The sequence below is a fragment of the Nematostella vectensis genome, chromosome 1 (assembly GCF_932526225.1).
Source record: "Nematostella vectensis chromosome 1, jaNemVect1.1, whole genome shotgun sequence".
Taxonomy (NCBI): domain Eukaryota; kingdom Metazoa; phylum Cnidaria; class Anthozoa; order Actiniaria; family Edwardsiidae; genus Nematostella; species Nematostella vectensis.
Genome location: NC_064034.1, coordinates 15573188 through 15596453, shown reverse-complemented (window position 1 = coordinate 15596453; position 23266 = coordinate 15573188). Strand labels below are relative to the sequence as shown.

Here is a 23266-nt window from a genome sequence, read left to right as displayed (position 1 = left end):
GGGGGGGCTTTTTTGAAAAAAAATATCACCAATGCATCAATTGGTGGACAATTTAAAATATATATATACTGCATCAAAAGAGCATAAGATATCTTATGCTCTCTTGACTGCATTGGTAAAAAAAATTTCTCGCACGTTCATGGAAAATGCGTCTGAAAAAAAAAAATTCCCTGCGCACCCCCAAAAAGCACCCCCCCCCCCCCCCCCCCCCCCCCCCCGCTTCAAAGTAAAAAATGATCGGCCCCTAAACAGAACGGTCACGTGGTGTTGTGAACAAAACTATTGATCTTATGATCCGGCTCCGAAGTGTAAACCTCTCCGGCTTCTTCACGCTTCCTACGACCTTATCGACCTTACACAAATATGCCATTCAAAGTAAGCTGCGAATGTATCTATAAGTATAGATAGAAGAGTAATAAAAAAGAGGGAAAGGGACAAGATAGGGGGTATGGAGGTATTTGTGTATGCTTCTGTTGTAGAAGTGTGAATAACAAGAGGCCATTATATGGGATGAGTAGTTGAGACTGCGGGTAAATGTTTATGCAGGAAATAGAAATAATCTTGTCCCTTTTTGTCTTTCCAATTAATCTGTTTTCCGTCCCTGCTTGATGCCAGCGAAACTTTAGATCGGTATTGCCTGGCATTTAGACCACCGAGCGGCGGCAAAAATAATGTATCAACTTCAGAATACTCTGCCACAAAGAACCTCCCAGATCGAGGGATGATTAGTTGAAGTCCGGATAATACCATATGATCACCGAGAAAATAAACTCGCAACTACGAGTAGTATTAGGCTGGAAGAGCGAACACGGTTCAATGGATCATTGCATTCGCATTGTTCTTTTTAGCTCTCTAGAGACCACCACATTTTCACGAACAATTCTCACATCAAACATAATTGATTTACATAGTTGCTCTACCTATCTATAGTTTAGTTTTTTGACGTCATTAGCTCGCATGAGTAAAGCAATCAAAATCATCCCACATGGATCTAGTCTAACGTTGTTTAGGTATCACGAAATCAAATACTCTGGTCTCTTGGCACAGGGTCTTTTCCGGCCTTGATCAGGGAGCTGCCAGAGGCAGATTTATTTGCTCATAGTAGATATGGTATAGGATCATCAGCACCAACAATCACCTACAAACAATATTGGAATATACAAAACAATCAGTAAAAACCCTTAGTCTACTATATGCATGCATGAAACACATAGTGGCATTCCACTACAATGTATATCCTTAGTTGCAAGAGGTTGATGATGATTGATTAATCCCCCCTTCCAGAAAATTACTGTGACCACATAATCAATGTTTTTTTAGGAATGACTCCCTGGTGAGGGCCTCAGCAAGGGCCTCTTTTCCAGAAACATCTTCCTCCTTTTCAGTTACAGCCTTTTAGAATAAAAATTGTCATTGTCAAACTCAATAATCAATCAATTATATTTACATTTAGTATACACCATACACCATCAAGTGAAATACAAATATCTTAAAAATCCTCACCACCGATTAATTTTCCCCCAAAAGGTATGGTTTAGGATAAACACCACCTACACACAATATTGAAATATACAAAACAGTCTGTAACTTGCCTAGGCAATGCATGCATGAAACAGAGGCATTTCAAAATGCTGCACAATATATTCAATGTTGCAAGAGATTGAATATGCACTGTTGTTGGTTACTATTATTTTTTATAAATGAAGAATACACCATTTCTAGGGCTAGTTGATATGCATTTTGTATGTGTTTTTAGATATAACTCACGGGTGTTGATTTATCAGATCCAGGGCTGTACAGGCACCATCATCCAACAGACTTTTTTTTAAGAATGAAAGTTGTCAGTCATCATCAAAACAATCCATCAATCCTTTATTTTGACATCAGGTGAAATATAGATGTATTTTCAAAAAAAGGAACTCTGTTAGACATTCCAATATTCAATATATGCTTTGTTGAAATTGTACGAGACTGTATGCTTTTGCAAGACTACTACGAACCATCCTTGGGGACCCAGGGCGTCGTGGAGATCGGGCACACAGGGAGTTTCTCACGCACCCTGGGTCCCCGAGGATGAGTACAAACTTACAGTTTGCCCAAATATATTTTGTTTACTTATCAGCCTTTTATCTGTTAATTTAAATAATTTTAGATGGACAAAAAGGAAATCATCTGTCAAATCACTTTGCAGGTGACAAACTCTTCTTAACCACACTGTTATTAATAGCAAGTTTCGACTGTTACAATCATCGTCGTCATCACCATCGTCATTATTATTATTATTATTAATTTGTTTATTTTGTCAATCAGCTAGGAATCCTGGAAAGGCTCAACAATGGTGAGGTGATTATCGGTGATGGAGGAATGAGCCACGCCCTGGAAAAACGCTGTTACGTAAAGATTGGTGTGTGGACTCCTGAATGCGTGGTGGAGCACCCAGAAGCAGGTACAGCTCTATGTTTTGTACCTTTGGAATCAAAAAGCCCAAACTGTCGCGATCTCGTACCAGAACAAAGAATACAATACCCAAAAACTGGAAATGCCAAATTTTCGTCTTTAATAAGACTTCTGAAGAAGTTTTGTACCTTTGGCAGATAGCATTAGAAATTCAGCTTTGTGATAAAACAATAGTTTTCTTCTTGCCTGCTTTGTTACTGGACTGACTATTTTTGCCTGGTATTTTACCTACATTTCAAGCTAGAACACAGTACATTATGGACACTGTACAAGTACTACATAATTGTAAGAGCATTGTGGTAAAATAATTCCCAAATTCTAAAAATTTGGTTGTCTACCCATCAAGAACACATCAGTCATTATACACCACAGAATGTTTTGTCCTTAAAAGGTAGGGGGTTATGTAACAGTGTATGCACTGGAGTATACAGTCATTTGACAAAAGGTTGTCATTAACTTGCTTTGTGACTATGCGACAAGCTGGCATGTAAGCATGGGTAAAAACCACTGAATGGCCTAGCTGCATAGCCACCACTAACCGCATTTAGTCTGAAGTTATGCAGTGGCTAATACAGTATATATGCAGCTAGGTGCTTCAGTGTTTTTTACCCATGTTTACATGCAGGCTTGTTGCGTAGTTGCAAAACCGGTTGACAACAACCTTTTGTCAAACAACTGCATACCCAAGGATTATGTTCTGCTAGTTCATTTTTTATATCAATTTGCATCACCAGGAAAGGAGGTGTTTGCATGTGAGCTGTGATGAGGGAAGAGGACAATTTATGTGGACTCGGCTAACCCCCTAACACAGATTTAACTGATTTTGATTATCACCCCTGTTTCCTTTATTTTTCCCCCTTTTCTTACAGTGTATTAACACTACTAAGCAGTTTGAAATGGTGGGCAGTGCAAGAATGTGCAAAGAGTGTGGCCCCTTCATCCCACACCTGTGTGGATCTGTCTATGATCATATGATATGTTAGTCCGACAGCTTCATAGTGAATTTCTGAGGGCTGGTGCTGATGTTATACAGGCCTTTACATTTGCCATGCAAGACAAGCCTCTTGTGTCTGCTGGGTACAGTTATAAGGTATACCTTCCTCCTTCTTCTCTGTCTGATGTTATTTCTATTAAGGGCATTTTCCCAAGGTATTAGACTCAGGAAAAGGCGTGTGGGAGGATAGGTCATTAGGGATACATTATTAGTTGCATTATATGTGCATGATGTTGGCTATGCTAAAGTCTGGAACTGTATAAATAATTTGTCAATACACATATATCAATCTCTATTTACTATGCCCTTGGAAATTATTTTCGAACAAGTAATCATAGATTACCTTTTTACTTTCCTGTTATTTGATTGGTTCTTATTTTTTTAAGTGTTAAATAGCAAATCAGCTATACTTCACTGAATTGTTTTTTCTGTGTAACAGGGTCTACTAGACATATATTTTATTCTATATTTCACTCCATATTCTTCAGATTTGGTTGTAATAATTTTGTGTTTTTTAGTTGCCACTTACTAAACGTTTAGATGTATTTTCATGTTTTCAAACGGAAGTACGCAAGCGACACTTGCCTTTGATAACATGATTAGTGGGCACAGTATTTGATCAACTTCTTTTTGGTGAATAACTTTTGATTTTTCATGCAATTATCACAATAGATAAGCGATACAAGTACAGGGCATCCCTGCGGCCAACTGTGATAAGGAAAAGGCATATTTTGACAACAAGTTCTAGAATCTAAAGAATGTTTTCCCACACATGATCTTGTCGTACAAATAGGGGTTGCATTTAGCTAATTTTCAGTTGTGAATGAGTTGCCACATTGGAAGGGTTTTTTAACTAGGATTTGTTGGAGAAGACTAAAGAACGACTGCTCGAGGTATATAGAGTTAGCTCTACTTATTAGGAGTATTGATAGTAATTAGAATATTCATAAGTAGGCAACGTCACACTCACATTCTATATTTTTGGCAAACCACAGCTTTCCCATTTACAGTTGAACTTATTTTTGGAAAACAGATTTCTTTAATAATATTTACACATCAGAATATTGCACTATATTATTTAAAATGTTGTACTATTAATGATTTCTGTGTACTTTTAGTCATTCCTATTTATTTTACACTGGTATTTTGTGAGTGCTTGGAGACTTCTTATTCGTTCTTGCACCTTGTCGACCTGTCCTGTTACCGTACATCTGCACTAAATTACCTTTTTCCTGCACTGAGTCACCACAGGACGACTGAACTGCTTATCAAAATCGATCCTTTCATCTCAGACTCTCAAGAAACTAGTTATTGATAAAAGAGCCTGTGAAAACAATATTGTCATCAATTTATGAACAATGAAACCCTCTCAAAATATGGGGGGGGGGACGGCACAGAAAAAATCCTGAAAGTTGTGGGGGCACAGCCAGGCCCCAACTGGTCATTTCCTTATAATATTTGAAAATATCGGGGGGACCCACCCCCTGCTACGGGCCTTTCTATGAATGGAAAGTATAAAATCTCACAACATTTTTACTGTCATTACAGTCTAGTTTTCAGTCTAATTAAGTTTTGTTCTGAATTGATTCAGAAGCTGGTATTTTCTCTTAAAGCCCCAGCTGCTTGATTCACAATATTACAGTATATTACAGTACAGTATATGTTATATATTATATAAGAGATGCTGCATGTTATCGATGAGATATTGTCTTTCTATGTCCTTACAGTGGGATGAAATCAGCCGTGCTGGAAGTATCTTGGCAAAGGAAGTATCTGATAAGGGAGAATTTGCTCTTTCATCAGGATCCCTTTGTGAGACTGGCTCACTCTTTATTAAGGGCCTTGCCACAAAAGAGGAAATCAAGCAGAGGTTTAGAGATCAGGTCAAAATCTTTGTGGATACCGGAATGGATTTACTCATTGCTGAGGTGAATGGTCAAAGCATTGATGATTGAAGTGTTACATGTTGGAACATGTTTTTTTCTATTCCTAGCTATTCCTTTTCAGAGTTCTATTTCCTTCTTCAGAGTGACTGATATCTGTGAGAAAGTGCATAAATTTTGTGCAAACACAGTGTGTGCATGCAAGGAATAAGATCTAATTCCTTATTTATTGGAGGATAAATTTAAGGGGTAAACTACTCCTAACCCATAAAGTTTAATTTGCTGCTAGTCGCAAACTAACAGCTTTAACAAAAAAAAAGATAAGCTAGTAATGTAGGGCTAATTCTGCACTAAAAATGTGAGTGAAATAAAGTAGTAGGTAAGAATTACCCTGAAGCAAATTAACAGTTTTCCCAATTGTTCCTAAAGTACATCTCACATGTCCAAGAAGCTGAATGGATGGTTGAGGTGATGAAGGAAAGTGGGAAACCTGTGGCTGTTACCATGGCAATAAGTCGTGAGGGTGATCGTCATGGTGTGTTGCCAGGAGAATGTGCTGTTAGATTGGTTCGTGCAGGTAAGTTGGTGTTGTTGTTACTCAGGGTGTATGTCCCCCAAGATAAGATGGCAGTAGTGATGGTTTGTTGGGGCTTCTACCAAGTTGGGATGTGGGTACTATATGATAATGAGGGAAGAACTCATGCTAGTATCACAGTGAATGCCGGAATGCCATAATGGTAAGAGGAAGTTTCCTATATTCCAGAATTCCTGGAGTGACTTATGAACCATTTACTTCTGTACCTAGGAATTCTACTTTTTGGGTCCTGGGGAATAGTGGCCGATGGGGGCCTTGGTCAAATATTCTATTAGGACTGCAAATGGTATGTAATTTTCCGGAATTTCTGGTAACCCTTGTGGGATTTTCTTTTCCATTGGGAGGAATCTGTACCATTTACAAAACTAGACACTGCACCAGTGTTAGCTCGGGCTACAAAAGGAATCACCGAAAAATCCAGTCTGCATTTTGTACCTGTTTTCTCTACATCACTACTCAGTGTAAATTTACTGTGTTTAATCCTGTGATTGAGACTTTTGTAAACTGGGGTAAACCACAGTGAGCACAAATTGTTCTGCTAGAATTTACTGTAGAGGGTCCTGAATTTTTCTCCACATCTCTACTTAAAATAAACTTAAAATAACTAATTTTATGTTTGAGACTTTTTTAAGTATGATTTGTTAAAACTATGTATAATGGTATATAAAATTTTTGGATTTCTTAAATGCATCTGTACTATGTGTTGACTCTATTCCAGCACTATGTAACCTGTGTTTCTTTCTCGTTTGCTTTCTAAACCTCTTGGCCTTTATTTGTTTTAATTTACCATGTGTTGAGTGATTGAACCTGCATTTATTCCATCACAGAAGTAGCTAGACCGGGAATTGTATGTTTAACCAAAACTTGGTTGAACGATACGATTGCCGACTCTGCTTGTCATCTGCCTAACTATGTTTGCTTTCAAAGGGATCGAGTTGGTAGTCAATGTGGAGGTGTGTGTGCATATATTGACGAACACCTTCCTTGTAAGCGGCTAATTGAGTATGAAGACCCTGACATCGAATCCCTATGGATTTCAGTTAGACCAACTAGACTGCCAAGATCAATAACAAGTAAAGTCGTCGGTGTAGTTTAGCATCCCCCTCACTATGGCGCCGCTGAAAATAGTGCTCTTGTCGACCAAATAATGAAGATCAGTGATCAGTTTCTCGGCAGCCACCCTGAAGGCTTAATTTACTTCTCGGAGACTTCAATCCCATAAGTGCTGGTATCTCACCTCAATTGTGAAACGTTGCACAGGTTTATCGCAAATTGTTGAGACTCTTGTACGCTTGATTAGACCCTCACAAATAAGCCTGCATTGTTCCTCCCGCCTTCCCAGCTTCCAAAGATCGGACATAGTGACCATTATGCAGTTCTAGTAAAACCCAATAACCCACTCATGGAACAAAAAACTGAGAAGAAATGTACTACGAAACGCGACCTTCGTGAGAGCAGTCTGTCTTCCCTGGGGAGTTGGCTAACAACCTTTAACTGGGACTGTGTATTGAATCTCTCGTCTGTCAATGAAAAGGTTCATTCGTTTTATGAGATCTTCTGCAAAGCGATTGAAATATTTCTTCCTGCGAGGAGGGTGAGAGTATGCTCATCGGATAAGCCTTGGGTGTCGAGTAGATTGAAGTCGCTGGTGTCCATTAGACAATCGGCGTTCAAGGCTCTTGGCAAAGACTCAGCCATATTTAAAATGTTTCGTAACAAAGTGCAAAAAGAAGCCAGAAACTGTAAAAGGTCCTACTTCAACTCGAAGGTCTCTTCACTCAAGGACACAAATGTATCAAAGTGGTGGGCTGATGTTAAAGCCCTTGGCGGCCTCACTGATAGATCTGAATGGTGGCTCCAACTTATTGACAACACCAAACACCCACTACTGATGCATTATGTGAGAAATTTAACACATTCCTAGAAAATGTTACCTCTCACTCCGCCCCCCCTGGACTAAGATGCCTGTGCGACTACCCTCCCTGCCCCCCTCGGATTTCCTTGTGTCCGATCACCAGGCTTACAAGGCTCTTTGCTCAATCAAAGCAAAGAGGTCGTCGGGTCCTGACCCTATACCATCCCGCCTATTGGAGGAGTTTGCTTACGAACTTGCCCCCGTCGTGGCCAATATGTACAACAGCTCTCTAAACGAGGCCCAAGCGCCTGAAGTCCTCTTACATCACCCCCACACCCAAGGTTTCGCCTCCAAAGGTGATCGAGGAAGACCTGAGGCCGATCACGCTGACTTCACCCCTAGCGAAGATCTTGCGTCACAAGTAATTAAAACACTTGACCTTAAGAAGTTTTCCGTGAGTGGGAAGAGCACGACCCATGCATTAGTGTATATGCTTTATGTTATTCTAGATGCACTTGACAGAGGCAACAACTATGTTAGAATTTTCTCCCCTGACTTCAGCAAGGGGTTCGACTTAGTAGACCACCACTCCTTGCTGAACGAAATGCGTTCACTAGATGTCCATCCTGTTATAACTAGATGGGTTTTTTCTTTCCTAACGGATAGATCACAGCGCGTAAGAATAGGAAGCTCATTCTCTATGCCTGTGTCCCCTAATGAGGGAATCCCTCAGGGAATCAAGCTCGCACCATTGCTTTTCGCGATATTAGCAAACAAGCTAGTGGCACAATGGCCAGCACGTATAAAATATGTTGATGACACAACCGTATTTGAGGTAATCCCGCGTTGTAGTTCAAGCTCCCTACAAGTAGTCGTAAATGACATTGGTAACTTTGCGTCCAGTCGTGGCATTATCCGAAGAAATGCAGAGAACTAAGTGTCAACTTCTTACAATACCAACCATCCCTCCCTGGGGAGTTGTATATTTCTGGTAGTTACAAGATCCTTGGAGTCCACTTGAGTAGTGACCTCACGTGGAACGTACATGTAGAGTACGTCATTAAGAAGGCTAGCAAACGGTTATATGCCTTAAGATAACTAAAAAGATCCGGTGTTCAGTCTAATGACTTAGTCCGCATATACTGTGCGTTGATTAGATCGGTACTAGAATATGTAGCTGCTGTAGTCTCTCATACATTACAAGCAACACGATCGTGATAAGACTAATGATTACAAACATGCTAAATATAGTTGCATTTCTATCCAACAGAAGTACGAAAAAAATCCCTCCAATAGACTTAGTGACATTAAAACAAATAATAAACTAGTAAATAGCAAGGAATCGTTTATCGTTCTATTGTCTTCACGACAAAATATCGAAGGAACATATTGTTTTCCAATATGGCGGAATTCTTCAAGTTCACTTCGCAGGGTTCTTTGCTGTTTTCCTTACCTTGTTAGGACTTCATTTCAGTAGTTCGTTTTGTCACTGTCATTCGTATTGTTATTTGTGATAATTTTGCTACCATCATTATCGATCTGGTGTGAACTTGTGAGAACTCGTTTGATTTGGTTAGAGAACATGCTAGACAGTCCTTGAAACAACCCTGGCCAAAATGTGCGGTTATTCACATCTTTTAGTGTGGGTCTATCGCAGATGGCGTGTGCATTTGTATGATTAGTGAGCGTCCCCGGAGTAAAGGAATCAAACGAAAAAGGCCTTCGCGAACAAAAAGAGTCTTCCAAGCTGCCTTGCTTTCAGGCAGAGCATACCGCAGACCTCTGAGCATCGCAGGCTTACACGTTTTCGACAACGTCGATAGATAGACAGATAGATAGAAAACCGAAACCTAGACTCGTGCTATCACAGGTAGCCAGAAGTACCAGAATTTTCAATTAAATGGTAAACAACCTTAATAACCTCAATGCACTGAGTGATTCAATGGGACAACATAAGGTAGGAGGTTCCCCTAGTTAAGAGTGTGATTCTCATGTGGCTTTGTTGCAATAGCTAAATATGCTTGATTTTGTTGTTAAATTTTCTAGGTGCAGATATTATAGGAGTGAATTGCCGATTCGACCCAGAGCGGAGCCTGGATACTATCGCCCTGATGCAAGAGGCCATCCAAAGGGAAGGGCTGAAAACTCACTGGATGGTCCAGCCCCTGGGATATTGGTGTCCCGATGCTGGTCCATCAGGCATCACTAGTATTCCAGAATGTTCTTTAGGTGTGTTGAGTTATAGTTCCATTATTGGGCTAAATGGAAGAAAGACTCCTGACAAGCTAACTAGTGGAATAAGACTTGGGTCAAAAAATGGGTTTATAACAATAAAAAGCGTGGATAATTAAGAACAGTTAAAGTGCCCTGATGTGACAGTCCCTGTCACATCAGGGCACTAGCTGAAGAGGTGGGTATCCCTGTCACATCAGGGCACTAGCTGAAGAGGTGGATATCCCTGTCACCTCAGGGCACTAGCTGAGAAGGTGGGTATCCCTGTCACATCAGGGCACTAACTGAAGAGGTGGGTATCCCTGTCACATCAGGGCACTAGCTGAAGAGGTGGGTATCCCTGTCACATCAGGGCACTAGCTAAAGACGTGGGTATCCCTGTCACATCAGGGCACTAGCTGAAGACGTGGGTATTCCTGTTACATCAGGGCACTAGCTGAAGAGGTGGGTATCCCTGTCACATCAGGGCACTAGCTGAAGAGGTGGGTATCCCTGTCACATCAGGGCACTAGCTGAAGAGGTGGGTATCCCTGTCACATCAGGGCACTAGCTGAAGAGGTGGGTATCCCTGTCACATCAGGGCACTACCTGAGGAGGTGGGTATCCCTGTCACATCAGGGCACTACCTGAAGAGATGGGTATCCCTGTCACATCAGGGCTCTAGCTGAAGAGGTGGGTATCCCTGTCACATCAGGGCACTAGCTGAAGAGGTAGGTATCCCTGTCACATCAGGGCACTAGCTGAAGAGGTGGGTATCCCTGTCACATCAGGGCACTAGCTGAAGAGGTGGGTATCCCTGTCACATCAGGGCACTAGCTGAAGACGTGGGTATCCCTGTCACATCAGGGCACTAGCTGAAGAGGTGGGTATCCCTGTCACATCAGGGCACTAGCTGAGGAGGTGGGTATCCCTTTCACATCAGGGCACTAGCTGAAGAGGTGGGTATCCCTGTGACATCAGTTCACTAGCTGAGAAGGTGGGTATCCCTGTCACATCAGGGCACTAACTGAAGAGGTGGGTATTCCTGTCACATCAGGGCACTAACTGAAGAGGTGGGTATCCCTGTCACATCAGGGCACTAGCTGAAGAGGTGGGTATCCCTGTCACATCAGGGCACTAGCTAAAGACGTGGGTATCCCTGTCACATCAGGGCACTAGCTGAAGACGTGGGTATTCCTGTTACATCAGGGCACTAGCTGAAGACGTGGGTATCCCTGTCACATCAGGGCACTAGCTGAAGAGGTGGATATCCCTGTCACATCAGGGCACTAGCTGAAGAGGTGGGTATCCCTGTCACATCAGGGCACTAGCTGAAGAGGTGGATATCCCTGTCACCTCAGGGCACTAGCTGAGAAGGTGGGTATCCCTGTCACATCAGGGCACTAGCTGAGGAGGTGGGTATCCCTGTCACATCAGGGCACTAGCTGAAGAGGTGGATATCCCTGTCACCTCAGGGCACTAGCTGAAGAGGTGGGTATCCCTGTCACATCAGGGCTCTAGCTGAAGAGGTGGGTATCCCTGTCACAGGGCACTAGCTGAAGAGGTGGGTATCCCTGTGACATCAGGGCACTAGATGAAGAGGTGGGTATCGCTGTCACATAAGGGCACTAGCTGAGGAGGTTGGTATCCCTGTCACATCAGGGCACTAGCTGATGAAAAACTCAAAACTCGTAAGATAAAATAGAAAGTCATCTTGTACGTAAGCGCACTACAAAGCTATCTTCTGAAAGTTAAGGGCTCATAGCATTGGGGACGAAAGCGCACTTGAGACGCGAAAATTTTTTTTTAAAGTCTCGTTTTTGTGGCGCTCTTGTCCTCACATTTTACAATAACACAAAGAAAATAGGCCTTTGCTTTTACACTGAAGCCCCCGAGGGTTTTCTTTTACTTGTTTGATCGGTTCTGCTTTCCTTTCGTTTGATATGCACATATCCTGATTTCACAGCTGGCGAATGAACGAGGTCGATTTCCACCGGGCAGTGACAAGAGTTGTCTGTGGGGGAAGGCCCTAGTACATCACACGGAGCCTCAAATTGCTCGAAGGTGAGATGGTATGAAAACAATTCCCATCATTTACTTTAATGTCCATGATATTCGTGTCGCCCTAACTTGGACACTTTTTTAGACGGGTATCCTCGTCTTTATGAGGCCTCCAAGGCCTTCATTTGTTTCCAAAATTTCTCATTGCTTGCTTTATTTAGTTTTCTTTTATGTTGTTCTAGGGCAAATCGCGAGTATTGGGAGAATCTCGTACCTGCCACCGGTAGGCCTTTCTCAGCAGCTTACGCCACCACTGAAGATACCTGGAAGACTTTACAAGACGACTAAGGTGTCGTCCACATTAACACGGATAAAAAAGTATCCGGATTCGTTTCGCCGAAAACGCATCACTTGATTCGCGTCTACACTATCGTTTTCGCAGCGTGTTCGACTGGATCCAGCCGTCCATACTAACACGGATTCAAACGTTTGAAAACGCTGTAAGGTACGGGGGAACGTCATTTATATGATATGCGCGTGCTCAAAGCAGCGCACGCCTGCGATATGACGCCGTCGTTTTCATTTTGATACGTATTCGACCGTCCACACTACGGACCAAAGTATAGGGATTTATTTTGATTCACTTTCGACGGCGTTTTCAAAAGTATCCGGATTCGCTGGATCCAGCGCTCGTGTTAGTGTGGACGGAAGGCCTAAACGTATAAAAAAGTATACGGATCCAAACGAATCCGTGTTAGTGTGGACGGCCCCTAAAAAATATGTAGAATTGAGGGGGAAATCTAAAAAATGGAGTAGCTAGAAGGCAGAAATGTGACGACTCAGCTGGTGACGGATTTGTTTTTAGAATTTCGCAGTATTAATGTAACTTTATACAACTATTTCATATAAGGCTGCACTCGGAGAATCCGTGTATCGTCCCCCGCAGTGCTTCATGGGTATGAAGTAAAAACGCAAATAATTGCAAATAATATGCAAATCCAGGTTCCAAAAGCTGTAGAATTCTACTTTACATTTTGACATTCAGATATCTTTCAGTCACAAGGATTAAGCCGTTTATGCGCTACCCATGGACCACCGCTGGTTACGACACATGGGTTCTCAGATGCAAACTTGTTTAACACATTGACCCCTCAACCGGCCTGTACCGGCTTTGGAAAGTACCCACAACCCAAAAAATTCATAAATGCAAACTAAACACAACAAGATGAAGATACTCAGGCATCAGTCTAAGGGATAAATGGTCTTGAAGATATGCATCCAACCAAGGTGTTGGCAACTACTCTTAAGCCAAATAATAGCACAGGTTCTTTGACAAATTTCAAATCGAACAAGGAAAGAAAAGCAGAATCACACCTCTCAATAAAACGCTCAAAATACAACACAAGGGAGAGAGATCAGCAAACACAGCTCAAGACACAAATAGATACCTTTATTCTGATCCTCCAGGTTCATTTCCATGGCCTCAAAACACAATGTCCACTCCTTGAAGGCTTGTAAAACCACAAAGATGCCTTTACGGAATGAAAAGCATTCTGGGAGATCCAGGGAAAAATTCACGAGGGGAGGGCCAGTCAACACTCCTCTCCCCAAAGTCATTTTTATAAGTCTTTTCACCCCGAAGCCAAACGAATCAATTCCAGGTCATACGGACCCAGAATAGCAGTGTAAACACTTTTGGAATCAATTTGGTTTCAGAAAAGACATCATTTAGGAGAGCTGTGGTGATTCATTAGAAAATTATTTTCTCATCCAGGCAAAGCCAAACAAGAAAAAATCATCATGAATCCACCTTTGCTTGCAAATATCCATAAGCAAAGCACTCAATTATGCCCCAAAAGACTTCATGATGTCCTGAGACACTCTCCTAATATGCTCATAGCTGTATTTTTGATGAAAAATACAAGCAACCATTAACTTGTGCTGGCTTCAGCACAACGACGAGGGATTAAAAGTGGGGACCGCAAAGCACTGTTGGAAAGCTTGGATACCGCTGACTAGGTGCAGCTGTGTTTGACTTTGACGGGCTGTATAAAACTCAGAATAGGGGGGAGGTATCTGTTTTCAGTCTGTTTTTTGTAAATTCAGCTCAAAAATAGCCAGTAGTCAATGGGTTAAAAGTACGTGTATACGCTTTGTTTTATCGTCTTTGTTTTCTTTGCGGCCGGTGCAATTTTTTTGGCTAATGTTCCAAAGTAATGAAAAATAACACATTCCAAAATTATCCAAAATCCGGTTTAAACTTGGTGGTAATATTTCGTGATTTCATCATGTTGGCGTTGGTGAGGACTCAACGCTACACTAAAACCACTTAAGATAATGTTCCATTAATTAAAGACACATTTATCGACATTTATATAATACTAGTGGTTACCCGTGAAATATTCACGAAAAGCAATTCTTTGTTGTACAAAACTTTTTAAAGGTATATTTCAATCCTTTAATGTATTGGGCTTCCTGGTGCTTTAGGGGAATAGTATGCGTCGTCGTAAACATTAATTTAACAAATGCCTTCCTTTTGAGTCCCCAATACATTTATCTCATATTTAATTTACCTTATAAAAATGTGAAAAGGCGCTTTCTATAAAATACTGCACGCCCCGTCCACCTTTTCCTATATCCGTGTTGGGAACCCTGTGAATGATGTTTTTGGCGGGAATCGGACAACCAAATTCAAACCATGGCAGTTCGCACGTTCATAAATCCTCGCTTCGTTGGCTGTAATTTTAGGTGAAAAATTAGGCCAACCCAGAACAAATTGCAACCATGGCAGTTCGCACGTTCATATGTTGGGTTTTGTGAATAAGAGGGTGGATCGTTAATCCTCGCTTCGTTGGCTGTCATTTTAGGTGAAAAATTAGGCCAACCCAGAACAAATTGCAACCATGGCAGTTCGCACGTTCATATGTTGGGTTTTGTGAATAAGAGGATGGATCGTTAATCCTAGTTTCGTTGGCTGTCATTTTAGGTGAAAAATTAGGCCAACCCAGAACAAATTGCAACAGTACAAATCTCAACGGATTAAGACTATTTTTATCACTCTAAAGCCGCATTATCACCAGCTTTCCGGAGGTCCGACGCAAACCGTCTCAACCGTTAAAAGACAAAAAAAACCTATTAAAATCCGAAATATTAAACAGGCCATCCGCTCTAAATTATCAATCACATCCTAAAAGAAACTTTCAATAAACACAATGCTTTCAATATTTTGAAATATTTTTCGCGTTTCCATTAAAAATCATCGGAGATTGTTACGTAATCGACCGGAAGTAAACTGGTGACAATGCGGCTTTAAAACATATCAAAAGTCTCAAGAAAATGTCAGAAATCCCGATCCGGCAACATCTCAAAAAAGGGTTTTATTTCGAGGGATTGGAAACCGAATTATTCGCAGCACGGAAACGAGGTTAAAACATAGAATGTTATATTTATACTCAGATTCCGCCCTTTAGTATTCCTCCTTTTTGAGATTCCTCCTTTTAGTATTCCTTCTTTTTATGTTCCCTGATTCCCCGTTCCTGGTCTTAGTAATAGCCATATGGTTATCCAGTCAAAGTACTGAAACAAATATTCTACGACCGCGAGTTGAACGAAAAATTGATCTTTATGTTGGTGTAGCTTATAACGTCAAAAATATTCTCATGAATCTCATCAAGTGCAAAATATCCTATTTAGTTATGGAGTTTGTGGATATTTTTATTGAAAATTTATGAAAACAACATTAGTACTTGGCATTAAAATTGTAATTGACAATAACACTTGTCAAGATTGAATCTGTCAACTTTTGAAGTGTGAAGCGTGGAAGGCAAGTTTCCAGAAAATGTTGTCCTTTTTAGTTAGGACAAATACATTCGAAATAATTGTATGGAAAAAGAGTCTGTTTAAAAGAATAAAGCGACATTTTCTGAACAGCCAAACATTTATCGACTAACAGGTCAAAAATAAACACGACATGGAAGCCAATGGAGAGCTTGATAAAATGTCAACAAATGTCAACTGTCTGGCCGGCCAACGAAATGAATGAAATAAATCACACCACGGAGATCAAGCTAGGGCCTGTTCACATGGAGGTGGGGCGTGGTGGCTAAGCACCTACGATAGAATGTAATAAACAAGATGGCGGATAGAAGACACTTTGTGGCGGTAAATGCGATTTTCCTTTTACTGACATCTTTAGCGGCGGTATTCCAGCTATGTGGTCTGATGTTGTGCTATTTATTCTCTGAAAGACTCCAGAGAATTTGCATAGAATTATCTAACCAATACGATATTGCCGCAGCTCGACTAAGGGGGGGGGGGGGGGGGTGAATAGGTTCGCGGATCGGCGGATTCGGCCTCGAAATGCTCACGGATTACGGATTTTGATGATTATTTCAGCGGATTGGCGGATTTTGGAAATACGACAGATCACGGATCTGTTGGCATTTTGGGCGCGGATTTCGGGTTTTGACTGGCTTTGACGGTCCAATGTCTGATTTGAAATGAATTTAAATCGATGCTATTGTTTATCTGTCAAACCATGCGGATCTAAAAATATCTGCGGATCCACGGATTTGACCATGGTTTCTGAGAAAGTTCAATGTCCAACTATACAACACAGTGTTAGCGTTCAAGACTGCGAGGTATATGTGTCCGGTCAGCGTCCAGTGGCTGTAGCCAACTCGGCACTCAGTAGAGGCCTTGCGAATCTTCCCTTTTCTCAATGATGATTGCATTATCAACGGCCTAAAAGCTGAACTACCTGCTTACTTAGCTGCCACTGCAGATGTGGTAATCAACACAGAAGAGCGAAAGGTAAAATGGTGGCACGACCACAAGGAACAGCTCCCTCACTGGGCTTCTGCAGTGATGAAAGTGCTGTTGGTGCAGCCATCCTCGGCTGCAGCAGAAAGGGTATTCTCTGTTCTCAATTCCGCATTCAACGACCAACAGGAGCATGCCTTAGATGACTATCTGCAAGCAAGTGTGATAACCAAGTACAACAAGCGATGACTAACTTCTAAATGGGTAATGATGACCCAATAACAAGCGTGTGTTGGACTTAAATGGAAAAAACATTGATCGTTAAATTTTGATGTTAAAACATGTGAGCGAAAATCTGAAAATGTAATGTTCTATATGATTAAAAAAAGTCTGAAAAAATGAGCATTTTTTTAATCCACAAGCATTTTTTAAAATTATTTTAGCACTTTTTTGGCAAAAAACAAGCACTGCTTTTAGCATTTAATGCTTTTTTAACGAGCACTTTCGGTAAGAGCCTAGGTGGGGGGGACTTTGAGAAACGGGAGTTTGAGAGACGGGGGTGCTCGTCAGCATAATCAATTTTAACCCTAAGGGATAGCACTAAGGGCATGGTCAACAACAATTCTTCACCCTAAGAGATAGTACATTGGGTGTGGTCAGAGGAATTTTTAACCCTGAGAGATAGCATTAAAAAAAAAATTGCTGGTTTTTATTTGCTGACGGATCCTATATTGTTATGTTGCCGACAATAAAGTCGAAAGTATTAACTGATCAGTTGACTTGTGGCTTATTGTAAAATACATTTCAAGCAATTGGGCCACCACTTAGCGTGAGACACCCTAAAAGCTAGCAGAATTGGAAAAATCCTCCTCCCCGGGCGTGAAAACCCCTAAAAGATGGCGGAATCGGAAAAATCCTAAAACACACCCTAAGAGATAGAAGTTGGTAAGAATTTTATACCGTAAAAGATATTTGGAGCACACCCGTCTATTTTTCTGGAGAGTCCCCCCCCCCCCCCGGACCTTGCTTTAATAAAAAAACCCTTCCCTTGATAGAAGTTTCATTAATATACACTTGTATCAAAGCTACATTCTGACCAGCTTTGCCCTTGCAAAGAAACAAATGATGGATGCAACAGCATTCCAAAGATAGAATGATATATTTAGATACACCTCAGGTGACATATTGAAGATTAATATATCACTTATTACTGGTGATACTCCATCACCAAGGAAATTAAAATCCACAAATATACCTCCAGTCATGCATTAGACATTGGTGCACCCACCCTGTAGGATGGTGGCCTGATGTTTTTTTTATAGAAACCATGGATCCACATATGCTAATGCTACTCCAAAATTAAATGCAAGGAGGAGAACAAATTGATTGAAAATGTCTAATTTCAAACCTACCTATTTTAATTTATTTAGGGTGCAGAGAGGAAACAGCAAATAATATCAATAGGTTGAAATCATCCCTTTAGTTACCCAATTAGTAGGGGGAAATAACAAAATAGGGAGTAAAAATTGACTCCCATTTTGAGGGTGAATTGTACTCTTTTAATGGAGTAACTACAAGCAACCTAGTAAATTACTCCACTTAGCTACCCCCTAAAGTGGGTAAAATCTACTCCACTGAGAGAGTAGGAAAAAAAGGAGTAAAAAATAACTCCATTTTGAGGGTAAATTGTACTCCTTTAATGGAGTAATAGCAAGCAACCTAGTAAATCACTCCCTTTAGTTACTCCCCTACAGGGGTAAAATCTACTCCCTTGAGAGAGTAGAAAAAAGGGAGTAAAAAATTACTCCAAAAAGGGAGTCATTTTGTACCTCGTTTTTTTACTCCCCTTTTGGAGTTAAAACTACTCTCTGAAACTAACATTGCAAAAGAGAGAGAGGGAGGGAGAAAGAGAGAGAGAGAGAGAGAGAGAGAGAGAGAGAGAGAGAGAGAGAGAGAGAGAGAGAGAGAGAGAGAGAGAGAGAGAGAGAGAGAGAGAGAGAGAGAGAGAGAGATAAGGAAGAAATTGGACTATAGCTTTGATAAAAAAATAATCAGTAATGGAACAACTTGGTTGGAACTCTCCTAACATTTCCCCTTTCCTCATTATCTTTAGGTTGATAGAAAAAATGTTTTCAGATTTATCATTTAGGGCAAGTATTTGCTTTAAAAAAGCCTATTTCACATTTACTGCTGTATAAAAGTAAGATTTCCCCTACTTTATTATCTTTAAGACATTTGCCTATTCTCATTTTCCCAGCCTTCAGCATCAATCATGGCCCTCGGGTAGTCCTTGGTTCGTTTTACCTAAAAGTGAAAACAATTATAAATATGTTTTTCTTTCAAAACAACATTTTCATCATGCCATTTATAACCTTATTAACTTTCCACAACTATTTGAATAAAAAATAAATAAACACAATAGATAGTCTGCAAGATGCAGACTAATATATAGTATATATAAGTTATTTGTAGTTATGATAATGTTGAAAAAGTTGCGGTATCTTCGAGAAGACTAAATACACAGAATATAAAGACAAGAAAGGTCTTCTTTAGCAATAAACGACAGGATGATATTTGTCAGCCTTTATTAAATATCTCAACGCAGTCAACAAAGTATAGAGAGAACGAAGAATATCAAAGGATGTTGTTATGCTCAAATTGTTTGATTTAGACCACGAATTCTCAAAGCAAACTCTAAAAACAAATGTATAAATCGAACAAGCTAAGTGACATTGAAACAGTAACTAGACTACTACGTATTTCTGTCGTTAAATTCTTACCGTGAGGAACATATGGCTGAATTTATAGAACGTGTAAGTGTTTACGAATTTAACATTTTCATAGCGATTGCCAGTGGAATGAAAACAACTCAAGTGCACGCCAAAATTATAAGCCAATCGGAATTCAAGTAGATGGCATTTCAGCCAAACAAAAGAGGGATAGATGACTTTGATATGACGTCTTGACGTCAAACTGGTACGGTGTTTTAGCTTGAGCGATTGGTTTTGAAAAAAAAAACACGAAGAAAAGAGCATTATAAAAGCACAGCAATAAAAGAAAAATAACTAATATTCTCAATACAAACCGTCGTTCAAAACTCAACTTGGCAGTGTTTTTTTGTCGCTTTCTGTTTGTCGCTTGTGTGGTTGTGTTCGCTTTTTGTTGTAAACAGTGAACTTGTCGTCTTTCTGCTAGCAAGAAACTCGTCGACACAAGGGAATTATTTTTATAGCTGAAAACATACATCATCCCAAAGCCCTTTCTTCTCAGTATCTCCTTATAGATCTCCATAGATATAGACGTGAAGGAATATTATTAGAATGGTAGTGTAGAGCCTCTAAGTAGTCCTCTTTTTGCTGCTGCAACAGGCGGGATTCACGAACACTCGGGTAGATTTTACTATCGGCTCGTACTTCAGACAAAACGGTTCCTCAAAGATTTCAGCCCATTTGAATCCGCATATTTTCTCATTAAATTCTATTTTCAATCTGCCTTTTTTGCTGTGAACATACGAACTTTGATGGCGGTAAAAAAATAAAATACGTAAAAACGTAAGACCGAGGGGGCCTGGGAGTTGCACGATTGACTGGATAGATGGATTGTGACAGCACAGGATACCCGCGCGATGACCACAAAACCAAGTCGCATAGCTATACCATATTTCTATACCTATGGAGCTCCGCGCGCGGCCTGCGGCCGCGCTGACTCCGCTTCAAAGTTTTCCAGGTCCATACTTCCTGGCAGCCACCTTGAACTTCGCGCGCTTTTGGCGGGCTTATGATTAACGGATGAAGAGCTTTCACATATTGGAAACTCTCAAAGACCCACCCCACCAATGCGGGTTAGCCGGCCCGGCGTCCCGGGTAACCCACCCCGGTGGGGTCCCCATCTGAAATCTGAACGCAAACACGTAAATAAAAGAGATTGTACAGTTGTATGGAGAGGTGGGTTACCCCATTCACCTTGGGAACCCCAACCTCCATGTGAACAGGCCCTTAGTTCCACCTCGCAAGTTTTACTAGGGTTGGGTTTTGCGGTGTTGGCCCTTTTTCGTATTTCAAAACACTGCGAGATGCGAGATTTTGCTTTTAAAACGGCGGTATTGCGGTAAAAAATAAAATGTTGCGGTGTTAACGGGATGTCATGCTCTTTAAAACCTCGTCCTTCTGAGCAGTATGCAATAATATTTGAAAATTTTGTGCGGTATTGCGGTAATTAGCCCCCCCCCCCCAATGTCCCCCCTTTACTGTGTGCGGCTGCGTTCTACACAACGTCGTGTCCTACACAAGATACCAACAAACGACTTCTTGAATGCAAGTATTATATTAACAGGTGAGTCAATGACTTTTCTCAACTACTTCTTTGGAATACTAAATATTCTCGCACGTGCGATATTCTGGAACGTGGGTCTCTGCGCCTCGGCTTTACCTATCGCGCTACCCCTTGAAGTCAGCATGAACTTGCAATAATGCACTAGTCAATTGAAACCCCCTCCCCCATGGTCCCGGGGAAGGGTGGAGGATAAGACTTTGACCCTGTACAAAACAGAGAGAAACCCCCACCCCCTCGGCACAAGAATGCAGTCAAATGCCCCTTCCCTTCGGGATGCAAACTATAGGCAACTACCCGACAATAAGTCATCTGAAATAAGCCTTTATCTTTCAAAGCTAGTACACTTCCGCAAGTGCATTTGTACTAATAACTAGGGAGATAATAGTTAAAATTAATTATCTTCATCTGGCATAGTTAACATTCGTATTCGTTTTTGTACATTCCACAATGCAGCTTGCAACTCGCTGATACATGGAATTGCTTGCTACAGAAAGAGAGTCTCAAACCAGAAACTGATATGACTTTTGTAAATGCTATTTTTCCCCTTGAACGACGCGTCTAAAAACTAAACGAACTGCAAAATCGTTTATATGATATGGACTTCATCTAAACGTGCTTCAACGGAGTTCAACGGCAAACGGCAGTAAACGTTATTTCGTTAACTCGTTAAGGTACGTTTTCGCGTGCTGGGTCACATTTATGTTATTCATTTGTCCCCAAGCCCCCATGGTGGGGACAAGTCTAAGGGGTCAAAAACAGTCAATTCCCCCCATCCTCTAGGGACGGATTCTTGTTCAAAAGTGCTTTTAAGCCCCCACATTAACCCCACACTTCCCCGGGACCATGGGGGTGGGGATTCAAATGACGAGTGCATAGTATTCTTCGGCTCTTATTTGTCAGTCCTTACTGTTCGCGGGTTCGCTGATTTGCATTACGGAAACAAGATTATATAAAAGCGTATTACTTACTTTTACGGACATAGCTGTTGCTTGACGGCAGTACCGGGGTGTTAATAGTTATGGTGGTACAGAATTAAGGGCTACATCCAAACTTGTTTGCATTTTAATTGTATTTTTTGCTTCGTTCTATAGTTCTAAAGGTGTGTATTGTCACCCCTGGGCCAGTCGTTCATGAGAATCCCACGCTTCTGGGATAATTGGAAAGGATAAAAAAGGGCTATTTTATAGATTTGTGCTTCAAGGGAGATGACAACGCTAAAAGACGTTGCTAGTGGCTGGTAGCGCTAGAAAAATACGCACGACGTTTTTATTTGTCGCAACATACAATAAATCTAAAACGAACTTAAACGTTACTTGCAACAACAGATGTCCAGTTAATGTTCAATGTTTGTGGGCACCGTTTCCTTGTGTTAAAAAAAACAGAGTACAAGTTCCGGTGTAATTGGTGGCACTACAGACAAACTATTAAAACAGGGAATGATGGCATCGTTGTACTTGGATGCGAGCTTCATGAGTTAAATGCTGGTATTGCCTTATCAACAGTAAAAGTCTATAAACTTGTCATCGTTTTAAACAGCAACAACTGATTTGGCTGTTTAAATTTTAGGAATTATTCAACGTTTCCTGTAATCAGTGTTCAATGGGTGTTCAGTGCTATTTGCCATTGTCATAACAGTTTATAACTTTAAAACTCAACGATCCGTGTAAGTATCAAGGTTCATTACAATAAGTGCTTGTGGTGAGTCTACTTTTGTTGAACTTCAATAACTTGATATGTAAGGGTGTCATAGATAAATTTGAATGAGGTCTTGTAGTGCTCAAGAATAAGGGCAATGATTTCGCCTTCTATTAGTGGTTGAAGTTGGACGGCTGGATTCAGGAGCTGAAGGAAGGCTTTAGTTGTCAGACTATTGAGGCGTAGGTAGGGCTTTCGGGTAGAGCTTTCGGGCAGAGCTTTCTGTTTTCACTAGTAGGCGGAGCGTCCAGTGGACAGCACATGCTTTGGGTGGCTGGATTGGTCGCTTTGTTAGGTGTGACGACAGTTTGCCTCTGACAGGAAGTACAGCCTATTGATCGTGAAGCTTTCTGAACTCCTAAAACTGTTGCAGTGACCGTTGAAAATTTCGATATCTCCATCTCATTGTGCTGAACAGCAGGTACAGTGAATGGTGTTGCTTCTGTTGCGATGTAGTCATCATTCTTTGGAGTGTTTAGGAA

At 41.0% G+C, this 23266-nt stretch overlaps 1 protein-coding gene and 1 long non-coding RNA gene across 3 annotated transcripts; both read left to right on the top strand.

The window, feature by feature from the left end:
- The first annotated feature begins 255 nt into the window (after positions 1 to 255).
- Positions 256 to 12367, top strand: LOC5521004 (S-methylmethionine--homocysteine S-methyltransferase BHMT2). Of its 2 annotated transcripts, XM_048730617.1 has the most exons (8): positions 256 to 375; positions 2311 to 2446; positions 3441 to 3547; positions 5179 to 5379; positions 5764 to 5911; positions 9831 to 10013; positions 11962 to 12059; positions 12239 to 12367. In XM_048730617.1, exons 1-7 carry the CDS (start codon positions 364 to 366, stop codon positions 11970 to 11972), a joined length of 798 nt encoding a protein of 265 aa, XP_048586574.1. In that variant the 5' UTR covers positions 256 to 363; the 3' UTR covers positions 11973 to 12059; positions 12239 to 12367. The 2 variants fall into 2 exon arrangements, with proteins under 2 accessions (XP_048586574.1, XP_048586579.1); XM_048730622.1 differs by lacking the exon at positions 256 to 375 and having other exon boundaries at positions 3327 to 3547.
- Positions 12368 to 14011: 1644 nt separating this feature from the next.
- LOC116604189 lies at positions 14012 to 15116 on the top strand. The gene is made up of 2 exons (XR_004290948.2): positions 14012 to 14744; positions 14864 to 15116. It is a non-coding gene; the product is annotated as an uncharacterized LOC116604189 (long non-coding RNA).
- The last annotated feature ends 8150 nt before the right edge of the window (positions 15117 to 23266 follow it).

Bases quoted from the DNA above. Each gene is read 5' to 3' on its own strand.
- LOC5521004 (XM_048730617.1), top strand. The intron at 3,548-5,178 runs GTATACCTTCCT...ATGTCCTTACAG, and splicing joins CTGCTGGGTACAGTTATAAG to TGGGATGAAATCAGCCGTGC. The intron at 5,380-5,763 runs GTGAATGGTCAA...TTGTTCCTAAAG, and splicing joins TGGATTTACTCATTGCTGAG to TACATCTCACATGTCCAAGA.